This window comes from Stigmatopora argus, chromosome 5 (genome assembly GCF_051989625.1).
Source record: "Stigmatopora argus isolate UIUO_Sarg chromosome 5, RoL_Sarg_1.0, whole genome shotgun sequence".
Lineage (NCBI taxonomy): Eukaryota > Metazoa > Chordata > Actinopteri > Syngnathiformes > Syngnathidae > Stigmatopora > Stigmatopora argus.
Window position 1 is genome coordinate 8,999,084 of NC_135391.1, and position 12,784 is coordinate 9,011,867.

A 12,784-nucleotide genomic window follows, 5' to 3' on the forward strand; every position below is an offset into this window, starting at 1 on the left:
CATTGCTCCCACTTCAAATGGATTGCACGTCGTCTACTAGTGATAAACTCATTTCAATTCACAGCAGAAGGAAGTAAAGAGCCACACGATTGGACGCCTATCTCCGTCAATGGGACTGAAACAGGAAAATTAATCATGTATATGAAATAATATATATAACATCTATAACATTCCCCATTCAAATTGATTGAATGTCTACTACTGATAAAGCAGAAGGATGAAATGAGCCACATAATTGGACATCTACCCAATTCAATAAAAAAAACACATCCTAAATGGAAAAATTAACGAGTATATGAAACAATATGATAATATTCCCAATCATAACGGCTCTCTTTGGGCAAACAAAATTACAAGATAGAATCTCCAATCGCACATAAAGTACGGTCAGAATACAAAGCCTGGAATAATACTGACCTCTTAAGAAGCTAATCAAAACAACATCTGTCTTCGCTTGTAGACAACCGTTGCATGGACAGACATTTCCTCCCTTCTCGGAAAAATCAACTGGTCGCTCTCGCCAGTTTCCCCGGATCGGGTAACACCTGGGCTCGTCACCTCATAGAGCTTGGCACCGGCTTCTATACTGGCAGCTACTACTTTGATGCCTCACTCTATAATAAAGGTAGAAGGAAGTAATACGCCACATATTTTCCACGCTTCTATGCTTTTGAGGAAGAAATGCATTTATTTATTTTTTGTCTGTGCGCTCATCTTCTCACAGGTTTTAAAGGTGAGCGAGACCACTGGCGGAGCGGAAGAACCGTCTGCATAAAGACTCACGAGAGCGGGAAAAAGGAGATCGAAGCCTTTCACTCCTGCATCCTCATGATCCGAAACCCCTACAAGGCACTCGTGGCGGAATTTAACCGCAAATACGGCGGGCACATCGGATTCGCCTCTCAGGCCAACTGGAAAGGGAAAGGTGAGTCTCGGAAGATGGAGCTAATGTATTTCGCATGTTATGAGCTGCCATGTCGATGAAATATTCAAGAAAGTAGGAAGGCTATGGGGTGAATAGGCATGAACCAGAGTGGCTGGGACAGGCAAATGACAACCACTAATTGCTAATTGCATAGAAAAGCACTAAAAAAACTGCCAAATGTTTAAAAAAACTACTTTGAGGTGGTTTTTGAAGGTTTTGTTCATGCCAGCTGGATTTCATATGAGCCTAAGTAGTTTATTTTTGGCCATAGAAAGGTAACTGTCAATGGCATTTAGTGAATTGGAGAGCTATCATTGTCAATGGCAGGCAGTGAGCCAATTTTGTGTCATTTTAGGGTATTTACAGGTTTTTTTTGCATCATGTCCTATTGCTCTGGGGGAATTTCTGGGCTACTTTCTGTGTGTTGGTTGCTTCATAGTTATTTTTGCTTATTTCCAGGTTACTTCATGTTGGTTTTGGGGTATTTCAGGGTTTCTTGTTAAGTCATTGGCTGCCATTGACGGTGCAGTGTTGACTGCAGAGGGTGAAAGAACGGATATTGTTCTCATCCAAAGTACTTCACGCGTATTTTACCTGCTGAAATCTCACGGAATGCTTTAAAAATGCAAAAAGCTCACTCTGCGAACACTCTCTCCCCCACACAAAAGGAGCCAAGTGGCAGTAAGACACTGCTTCCCAACTCGCTTGCTGGCCATCATTGTCAAATATTTCAGATTCTTTCATGCTTTATTTTTTTATTTTATATTCCGTTCACATTTGTGTCTCACCGCATTTCACTTGCAAGCAGACTGAGACCAGCTACGATATTTTTGTTTGCTCGCTTGCTGTGCCATGATTGCATATACACATTATCTGAGTCAACCCAGTATAGAATCCAATGTGATCAACTTGAACTTGAGAAACACCTCCCTAGCAATAGGGTGAAATCAGGAAGTTGCACTGGCGCAAAAGGAGAAAAAAAAGAACAACAATCGACCAAAGCGCATCAGAGGGTTTTTCTCTGATTGCCTTCATCAAGACACGCTAAAAATCTTTGGTCGAGAGGCAAATGGTCCGTATTTAATGTGACTGGTAGGATTTTTTTCATCCAATCATTTTCAGTTCCCTCGTCTATGTAAAGAGGCTGCGATTTCCGTGACGTCTCTAAAGCGGAATTAATTTCAATAAAAGTCCTTTCTGTGAAGCCCGGAGTAAACTCGAATCGCTGTTACGGTGACGGATAGATTCGGCGGCCGAAATGCGGCGGTGGCGGCAAGCGCCATCTCTCTTTCAAGTGTAGTCGCTGTGGAATGAAGTCACTTATTTTGTGGGCTGTGGTTATTCTGTCGGTTATTATGATTTGCAATTGTGTTGTGCACTTCACAGCCGACATCTATTGAGTTGCTGCTGGCAAGAACCGCAGAGTAAAGTGTAATTCAAGAACGTGAGCGAGCGGATTCGTGTGTATGTGTGCTTAGATGACGCCAATGTGAAGGAAAAAAATGCACTGCACTATGACAAAAACAACACTCTTGCTCACTATTGGGTAAAATGTGTCACGCCGCATCATTGTTACAGTATGGCATTTTTTATTTGGTTGAGAAAAAGTACATTGGCTGAAACTGTGAAGAATAAGAGGAAACGACCACCACGCCGGTGAATTGATGTGCCGGTGACCTTTCTGACCCCGATGTCGCAATGTTTTTACAATAGCAAGACAAATGAGCAGGTTGCGGTGACGGCTTCTGTTTTCCGAAATGAGAAGCGAAACAAAGCCTTCGTCACGTTGCTTGATGGCACGATGAGTCACGTCACCGCGTCAAACCAGCTCGTTCCCCGGGCGCCCGTGACAAACTTAATTAGTGCGTGTGTGCGCGTCTGTCCATATTTTGGACACACATTTGTGATAATTGGATGTGTTTGTAAGCAGCTAGGAGGGGTTGTGTTTTATTTCTTTATTGCTTTCGGCGAGGGGCCTTTGTGTCAAAGTGCACTGATTGACAAGGAATTGCAATTTCCACAGAAATTGCCTGCTCAAATGTCAAGGACAAGTAAATTACAGTAAATGGCTTACACATTGGTTATTACTCGTCACACATCGGATTGTGATAATGCCTATTAAGTTACAGGTTTCAGACTCAAGGACAAGGGGCCCGATTTGGCGAAAACAATGCATGTGCGCCACATCCATTTTTTTTCACTGAAATACCCACATTTTTGGTCACACTTTTGATAAAGTTCAAATAATGAGTTAAACAAGAAGTAAGAGCTCATGAATGAATCACTAATCATTCATTTAGCATTCCAAAACCCGTTGTTTAATTCTGTTATTGGCCAAATTAGGTTTAAATGGGAATATCTTTCTGCATGTAAACTGAGCCTTGGTACTTAATGAGCATTTTGCTTTGTGTTAATTATTTATAGTGATACGCTTTTAATTGAATCAAGTCCCTTTCCGATTGTGTTAACTTGATGAGTAAATGGGATTCGTTAAGATTTTTTTTTTACTCTGCACAATGCAAAGGAATCTCTAACCTCACGAGACGAGATAATCTGCCCCTTACAGTCCATTATGTATTTCGTGCATATTCCCCTTCCCCCACTATTTCCATTTAGGTATGTCTTTGTAACTATGGCAACTGGTTTTGTCTGGTCCACGTACCGTATCTCCTCTCTGGAAAAAATCGATTTTCCAGAGGCTGGTGAGTTGTCGACCCAGCAGTTCTATCTTTTTCTGAAAACATCAGCACATTCGGTCTGCCATTTTCAATGAACGTCCCCTTTTTGTGTTGGTTGGGGAAATGATGCGATGACATCAGTAAGCGAAAGACCTTTTGACAGCTGCCACTTCGCATACGGGGTGAAGCTGCGAGTTTGAGCCTTAGCATGACAGCGCGTTCAGGGAGACGCTTGTACGGGATCATTTGACGCACTCACCTCTGCCATTAATGCTCCTTACACGAATGCCTTTGCATTGGGACCATTCAAGTCTGCTTGCTGTAGAATGTTTTTCACTTGAAAGAACGGTCACTTCGCAAAGCACTGGCCATTATTTTTGCACACTTGATACACGCATCGGCAACCAAACGTCAGCCAAGACTTAAAAGTACTAAAAACTGACCGGAAATCTGTTCAAAAGTGTGTAAAAACGTGTTGACCGTAGTTTTTTTTCTATAAGATGCATTATCAATGATGGTTTATTTTTATGTTTTTTGTAATACCCTTTTATGGAAAAAGATACGAATGCTGACGAGAAGTGTAAATGGTGGGTGTGTCAGAACCGCAGTAGTAAATGCTATGATAACCTTCCATTGCGTTGCTGAATATAAAAAATGCACACATAAAAAGCTATTGGATCAGTTTTTTATGGATGAAAAAACCCAGAAATAATAAGTAGATCAAGCAAGATTAACTCTTCAGTTTACATAAATCATGTATTGCACGTCTCACATTTTTTTTCCAGTTCAGTTTTTTTTCCCCTCTGGAGACGTTAGTCAGGCAATGTTTGTTTGTTGTACACCAAAAAAAACATTTTTTGCTGATGAAACAAATATGACAATTTGCGCTTTCAGTCAACAGACAAATGTCTGTATAGTCATTCTAAACTTCTGCTTGTTACATAATCTGGGATTTATGTTTACGCATTTGATAGTTTCTTGTTATTATTGTAGCTATTCCAAGAATTAAAAACTTTTTTTTTTTTTCATCATAGACTTTTTGGTTAAAGCGCCACACGCAATAACCGTGACAGACTGAAAATAGGAAAAAAAACACTTTAAAAAAAGAGAATGTTATCAAACCAAACTTCTCTTTACGACATTTATTTCTTTACCACCCACATTGATTTTCGCTGTGTCGACTCTCGACACTTAAGCATGATTGCTCTTTTACAATTTGGTCATTTAATTTTGGTTGTGCAGTGCAATATGTTTTGACATTGTAAAACCTAACAGTGCAGATTGATAAAAAGAAATAGGATTACAATCAAATGTGAGGGGAAAAAAAACTTTCCACTCTACCTGAGTTTTTTTTGTTTAATTGGGGTGTTATTGGTTTTACATTTTTTTTATTTTAAGCCAAAATGAAAATGTGATTGGATTTAGTATGTTCTTTGAATTCAAGACATCACACGAGAGCGGCACAAGTGGTCCAGTCTAGCATATTTTTACTTTCGATGAGATTTTTTTTTTTAGCCCTTAATGAGAGAACTAAATAAGAACGCTGCATTTTATTTGCATTCACTTTTCATACATAATGATGTTGTGAGTTTTGATTTCCCTAATGTACCTTGAGTACGAGCTAGCACACTGCTTTCCTGTTTGATATTAATTATTTCCCACATAAAAACAATGAATAACAAACAATGAAAGTTTTACTACACTTGGAAAATGAAGATGATCACATGTTTGCTTGGCTTTTCGTCCTTGCCTTTCATCATTTAATGCTCCGTATGCTTTTGTCTCTTGCAGAATGGCCCGACTTTGTGAAGACCCACACTCCATGGTGGGGCTCACTGATCTTGGACTGGCTCCATTGCGGGAAGAACATTCACCTGGTCTACTACGAAGACCTGAAGAAAGACTTGTTCTCCCATCTCAAGGGAATGGTAGAGTTTTTGGGCCTGGAGGTTTCCGAGGAACGTCTACTGTGCATGGAAGGCCAGAAGGATGGTAACTTCAAGAGATCGGGGCTCCGCAAACTCAAATATGACCCTTTCACTCCAGAATTGAAGGCAACCATTAATGAAGTGATAAGAACAGTCGACGCAGCCATAAAGAAATTGAACATGACCGGTGTTCCAGATGAATACATGCCAAGATAATACACGTGGTACCATGCTTTTACTCTTCATTTGAATGGAATGTCTTTGTCCGAAGACAAATTCATTCCTTCTTGTTATTTCCTCAACTCATCCCTTGTGTATGCTAACCAGATAATAATTCTATTCTTAGGGAGAAGACGGCACCTATGACCTCCGCATAAAAGACCATTGCTCAAACTATACATATAAAATGCAAATCATGATTCTCTTAAACCTCTTTACAATCAGGAAAAAAAATTATTTAAACATTAAAAATGACACCGACTATCAGCACAGCTGATGTTAGTTAGAAAAATTATACTAATTGTACTAAAAAATTGAGTGCAAATTTTAAATATTGATCCTTTACTGATTGAATAGCTCTTTAAAAAGACCCTTTGATGCACAATTCCAAACCCACTAAAAAGAAAAGAGATATATAATGGAATAACAGTGACGTGCTAATTTTTTTAATCAATACCCCAAAACGATGAGATGTCGGAGCCCTTGCGTTCGGACAGCGTACAAAAAGGGATCGTGTCAAACAGGTGTGTATATATAGAAGCTAACCTAAAAACAAAAGGGCACGTGCTCGTTTTAGTTCATGTTATAACGTATTGTTACATTACTCCTTATTTATAGTTTATGTATGTATTTGACCAGAAGTTGTTTGACTTTGACTGTTAGCAACGTATGGTCTGTGTGCCAACAAAACTACATTTGGCAACAAGCAGCGCGTTTAAACTTTGGTCTGAGCGCAGGTGCCATAATCTGAAAAAGACACCATGCACTAATTATACAGGAAGTATTGGGGACTTAATGGCGGACGATCGTAACTCAAATTCGATTGGTCAATATCGTCCTGGCATTTAAAAATGAATGCCAACAATTATCAAGGCAATTTCAAGGAAATATTGACTTTTGCTTCAATTTAAGTTTCTCTCCACGATTGACCATAAAAAAAATGAAATTCTGTGTTTTGTTCATTAAACAAGATTCTTTCCCATTGTATGCAGATGATGCTGGTGCTGTCTTCTCCTTTAAGGAACTGCGTTTAAAGAGCACTTGTTGTCCTCTTCCCGTGCACGTGTCGTATTGCCACGTGCACACGCCTTAACGAAAAGGGGCTACGATAGAGGTGTGAGCACGCGTTGCATTTTTCATCCAAACAATTTACTACTCTTTGCTACGTCTTTTTTTCCCCTAAAACCACGATTCAAACTTTCCTGCAGCTCCTTTAGCTACGAAACATTTTCCATGAAGTTGTTGGGGGAAAAATGCTCATAATCAGAGGGATAAATGCAATATGTAGGTTATAACAACCTAACACCGATACTATGTGATTCCATTTTTTTTTTTTAAGTTTCTGAACTTACTCTTGGCAAGAAGAATTTGTTGTCGATGATAAACTTCTGACTTCTTTTTTTCCTTTTGAAGAAGGTGCCGACATGAAGAGGGACGAGAATGGGTCTTGACAGCATTTATTTATCTCTGGTGTGCAGGGCACACGTGTCTACTTGTGAATATGTTCTCTTGACACTGGATTTAATGCCGAAACCCAAAAAGCACCCGAGAGTGCAACACTCATCCCAAAGATACCTGAAGAATCACACTCTGTATGCTTTAGCTCAGATTAGTTCACTTTAGGGGGGCTTATTTTATGGCGCTAGATTGAAGGTTTTTTTTAATTACTTTTTTTAAATGAAATAGTTCAAATCACTAATAATAATCAGACTGCAAAAAGTTTTCTTTTGACATGGGTTCGTCTCAAAAGTGCTTTGCCACATGCTTTCGATGAAACAAGCATGTACGTGAAATGAATATTAAGGTAGGGAAATTTGAAAAAAAAATGCAAGGAAGGAAGGAGACATTAAACTGACTTCCAATTTCAAGATGCTACTACACTGTATATTTTTGTAAGGTGTGGTGACACATGCAGATATTTGTACGAGAACCAACAATTGATAGAAAATTTAACTATTTTTAACATGCTTTAAACTTGATTGGGTCTTGCCATGATTGACGAGCAGGCACTTGAACTAAGCCGTTGTGTTTTGAATGTATTGCCACGGAACGAATGTACTGTGATAGAGCCCAATAAATGAGTCAATTGGATAATACGTTCATGTTCTCCATTTAAAAATAGGTCAAATTTCAACACTTTAGTAAGCTGATCGATACACATGCCTTTTATTCAAACATTGAATATTTTCTCCACTCTTTTCAGGACTGTAGTCACTACTGTGGACATTTAAATGTTATGTATCATTACCTCAACTCATTGCCTGGTGTATGTTATGTTAGGTAATAAAACAGGAGAATTAAAAAGACCTATTGCAGGAAGAAGACATGATCCACTTCCTAGGTCAAAGGTGGGTGTGTGCGTGTCCTTGTGTGTGTGTTGTCTGGGTGATTGTGTCCATCAGAGCTTCCCTTCCCTGATTTGGCCAGGTGTGTGTGATTGGTAATCGGCCCTTGTGTGTGTGCATTTGAACCCTTGTGTCTGACATGGTGTGGGAGCATTACCTCTTGTCTCGTGTTTTCCTCGTCACGTAAGTCATGCTTTTGCCTTGTCGTCGACGTTTTTCATTTTGGTCCCTGTGTTTATTGTTTTTGTATGATTATTTAGTCATTAAAATTCCTATTTTGTGCACCAGCACCTCCCACGCCTTTTCCTGCCTGCTTCTCCTGTCCTGGGTTCTACTTTGCTGTGCACCTGAGGCTTATTATGACATGGATTGGATGTCTATTGCTGTCAATGGCAGCCAAAGAGTTGTGGAACTAAAAAAAAATGTATTTGTACATGGCAGCCAAAAAGTAGTGGCACTAAAAATGTTTTTATTTCTATGTGGACTGCTGTTGTAAATGATAGCAGTTCAAGGTGTACCTTGCTTCTGACCCAAGGTCATGTGGTAGACTCAAGAGCTCATCTGTAACCTTGAACAGTGAAAATGAGTGGATGTCGGAGACGTGATGATGAATGACTATTTTGGCATCCAAGTCAAAATCATTTGTACCTTTTTGATTTTTCCTCATAGATGCTTTTTTTCGAGTCCCCTTTGATTACAGTGCAGAAATAAGAGTAGTTTTTACTTATTGAAACACTTATGCGTTTGTCTTCAACGTGAACACTGACGGAAGTAGCCGCGAAACCCATTTTCGTCCTCTAGATATCATTGAGAAGCCTCTCAGCTTGTCAAAGCAACAATTTCTCTCACCCGAACTCTTGTATGTTCACCGCAGAGGGCATTTCTGTGTTCTAGGTGATTCAAATGCAAGTCATTTGCATTTAAATGAGACACACTCGCCTTTAGATGTCATAGACCGAGAAGGGCTGCAATATGTGTGCAAAAGGGTCGAGTAAGAACCGCTTGTGTTTTAGATCCGGGTTGAATCAACAAGGAAACGATGCTTCACAGTTTCCACTCTTGCTTAGAGATTGTGCAAATACACTATGTATTAACAAATGTGCCGATCAGACATTGACAGGAGGGGTTTAAACCAGCCTTTTTACACAATTTTCTACTGTGGATAACAAATGGCTTTTACATTTGATTCGTATGAATACCCTGTGGGTCGTATCAGATGTCAGCGCTATAAAGAATGACCTGCCAAACTGTAATGTCAGCATTTATACCTGGGAAGGTCCACGCCTGACATTGGAAATGGTGACATTCACCAGCTGCTCACTTACACTGTAACATTGGGCCTGAAGCAGCAAGGTTGAAGTGATTGGCGAGAGAGAGAAGAGGGAAAGCGAGGCTTCCCATGACCTTAAACCGAAATGGGAAACCCAGCAAAGGCAGGGGTGAGGACATATAGGTCGACATATGGTTGAGGTGGGAAGAGGGGCTGGGAATACTAGCCTGCTGTTGAATGTGCATGTTATAGAGCTTTTGATCTTTGAACCTTTTGAAAGATTGTTGTTGCGTGCTTGGAAATCATTCCTCATAACAATCTCTTTTCGTTTCTAAATATGGTAAAGGACGAACAACCCGTCGTATTTAATCATTAATGTTCATTCATTCATCATTGTGAGGATAACCGCTTATTGTGACAAGGGTCATGGGAGGGTGCTGTAGCCTATTACGGCAAACAGGAACCAGGAACCCTGAAACGGTGGCCAGTCAATGGAGGATCAAACCCTAGACCTCAGAATTGAGGTTGATGCACTAACCACTCATCCACTGGGTCAATGTGCATTTCTGTTTCTGTCAATTGAATTGAATTGAATGTTTTTAGTGTCATTATACGTATGAGATTTAAAGCTTCCCCATGAAGGTAGAGACGTCGTCGTTAAAGTGACAAGCTTGACACACAAACACACAAAAAAACAAAGTTTTGGGGCTTTAAATGAAGTGCTTTTCTTACAGTTGTTTTGCACTTCACACACTTTCCTTATTAGAATATTGAAATTAGGACTATTGTAGCCTCTGGTGTGACTCAGTGAGGAAAGTAACCATGCGTGGTGGCGCTTGTCTATTTTGACATCAAAAGAAGCAGGTTCTATGGCTCTTTTGATGGAATTGTGAGTAGAAAAAATCATTTTCAAGGTCAGGAGTGCAAATCAAACACATTCATCTCCTTGGTGAGGGTGGAAGATGTATTATTTTCATTATAAAGCATGCTGCATCATTAAAAAAATTGGGTAGCCTGTACTTGAGAATTGACGTACATCTTTATTTTCATCATTTCACCAAGGTTTACAATCAATGACGTATTTCTGCATGCGATTAGACTCGAAATAATCAAGACATCACTTCAATGCCATTAGTGCTTTTTTTTAATTTCCAACTATAGAAGTAACCAATGTTAAGATTAAATATTTGATCCATCTTAATCATTTCATTGACAGAACCACATTACGCACCAAAGAAGTAATTGTCTTCAATAATCTTTTTCCCTGAAAATCAAGACTGTAAGTAAAATACACATACACACCAGAACAACAATGTACATGACTCATTCTTTACAATGACAAACGCACTGGGCCATTCAATAGGCTGCTTGCTGACTGGCTACAACAGCTGGACATTTTGTATTTGAACTGTAGCATGATGGATGAACATTATTGTCCGACGATATCTATTCATCACATAATAATCTCCTGTCCAAAAGCAATTATAGCATGCAGTGCAGTGGACTGAATGAAGATGTTCATTTCCCATTGTCATTAGGAGAGGCCTTCTTGTGAGAACTAACTGCAGCCTGTCTCAAAAAATACATCCACTCACCATTCATCACGTGTCCACTAAGGAGTAAATAAACACTGCCACACAAACACAATTACAGATCTATTTTGGGGCAGGTGAAGGATCAGTAGACGTTTTATCAGCACGGAAATGACAAAACAATTCTTGCAATCCCTTCCTTTCTCCAAAGTCTTTTTCATTATCCTGAGATTATCTCAAATTGCACGGTCCTTGTGTTGATCTTTTTGCTTCACCACACTCTGGCTCGCAAATTAAAATGATAAATGCGCAAGCATTCACATGTACTGAGAGTCCTGCAGTTACCGTCAAATTCCGTTCCTTCGGTGCTGACGTAATCGGAATTTCCGCAAAAGTCGCTGTAAAGTCGAAATTTACGTCCAAATACTTGGTATAAAAAAGTGTAATACATTAATATAAGATGCTGTACTTGCATTATAAGCACCGACTTTTGTCAAACACCAAACTGCTTTTGGCAAAATATTACAAGATTAAAGTAACATTAAGAGAGTCATAAAATTATGTGATTAAAGGTGTTATAAAGTTGAAAACATCATAGGTTGAAGATGCAGCCCAAGGACTCACTTTATTAACTATGTAAGGCACAAATAGTCAACCATTCCATTATACAGGGTCTTACAAAATGTTTGACCCCATTTTGTAGACCAATCATTTTGTTAATTTTTGTTGGAATGACCTGAATTTTTCACAGCTTGTGTAGAAACGTTTCAAGTTTTTTTGTGTAACGTTTGGTATTTTATCTTTTCAGGTTAAAAAATGCTGTTCACTTCAAAAGAAAAGGCATTTTGCATGTTAGAGTATGCTCGGACCAATACATTGCTGCATGGCTTCTTCACACATTTTGCAAAGAAGGCAGCAACAACAAAACAAATTAGAACTTGGCACCATAAATGTCAAGAAAAGGGCCGGAATGGGGATTTCCACACTTGCTCTTCTAACATTCTTCCGAGGACTCTGCAAGAAGGCTCCACGAATCTGCTCCACTGTCTGTGCTCTCTCATAATTATTGGCCTATGGAAAAAGGTGAAACATTTAGGCACACCCTGTATTTGCAGGCCACACTCAATGAAAAATGTGCACCAAACCGCTAAGTTTGGTTTTGCGCAAATTGTAGGTGCAACTCAAAATATCATAACTCGTGTCCTAGTTATGCTTATGCCATATTACACTGAAAACACCTGAAGTTAAGCAAGGTTGGGTCTGGTCAGGGTTTGGGTGGGCGCCTCCCTGGGAATACCAGGTGCTGGAAGCTCTTATGTTACCAAAAGGGAATCAAGTGCTCACTTAGCATGTGAGAAGCAGTGGAATTGACTTATTTAGTCTAACTTAATCTATCAGCCTGACATATTTGGAAATCTATACTCATCATGCGAATATGTGTTCTCACCAAAGACTGCACTCTGGGATGGGTTAGGGTTAAGGTTCAAATGTGAAACTATTGTGATCCTGGTGGTTGAGGGGTTAGAGCATTGCCTTCAAAGATCTGGGGTGCTGGGTTCCAATCCTGGTCAGCACACATTTTTGTCTGTCTCCCCGTGCTCTAAAGTCATGTCAAGTTTTTTTTTTTTAAAGGCAAAACTATAGTGGCCCCGGCAGCCGAGTGGTTAGAGCGTTGGCTTCTGAGATCTGAGGTCCTGTGTTCAAATCCTGAGTCTGTATACCTTTTGTTTATCTCTTTGTGCCCAAAACGCATGTCAAATTTTTTTTTTTTACTTAAATTATTGGGGGCTCCGCCAGCTGAGTGGTTAGAGCATTAGCCTCTGACATCCAGAGTCCTGGGTTCGAATCCCAGTCACTACCTGGAAACAAAAATCTTGGTTCCCTTGC

General features: G+C 39.7%; 1 protein-coding gene and 1 long non-coding RNA gene across 4 annotated transcripts in view; both read left to right on the top strand.

Annotated features, from left to right (window-relative positions):
• wscd2 (WSC domain containing 2) overlaps positions 1-6,030 on the top strand; it is a 49,486-nt gene extending 43,456 nt beyond the window's left edge. For all 3 annotated transcript variants that reach the window (XM_077601471.1, XM_077601469.1, XM_077601470.1), the window contains 3 exons: positions 461-625; positions 725-925; positions 5,395-6,030. In XM_077601471.1, the coding sequence (XP_077457597.1) occupies positions 461-625; positions 725-925; positions 5,395-5,747 (719 nt within the window). In that variant the 3' untranslated portion in view covers positions 5,748-6,030. The remainder of the gene's footprint in view (positions 1-460; positions 626-724; positions 926-5,394) is intronic.
• A 367-nt stretch (positions 6,031-6,397) lies between these two features.
• On the top strand, positions 6,398-12,674 carry LOC144073961 (uncharacterized). Its single transcript, XR_013300200.1, has 2 exons — positions 6,398-8,278; positions 8,384-12,674. It is a non-coding gene; the product is annotated as an uncharacterized LOC144073961 (long non-coding RNA).
• The last annotated feature ends 110 nt before the right edge of the window (positions 12,675-12,784 follow it).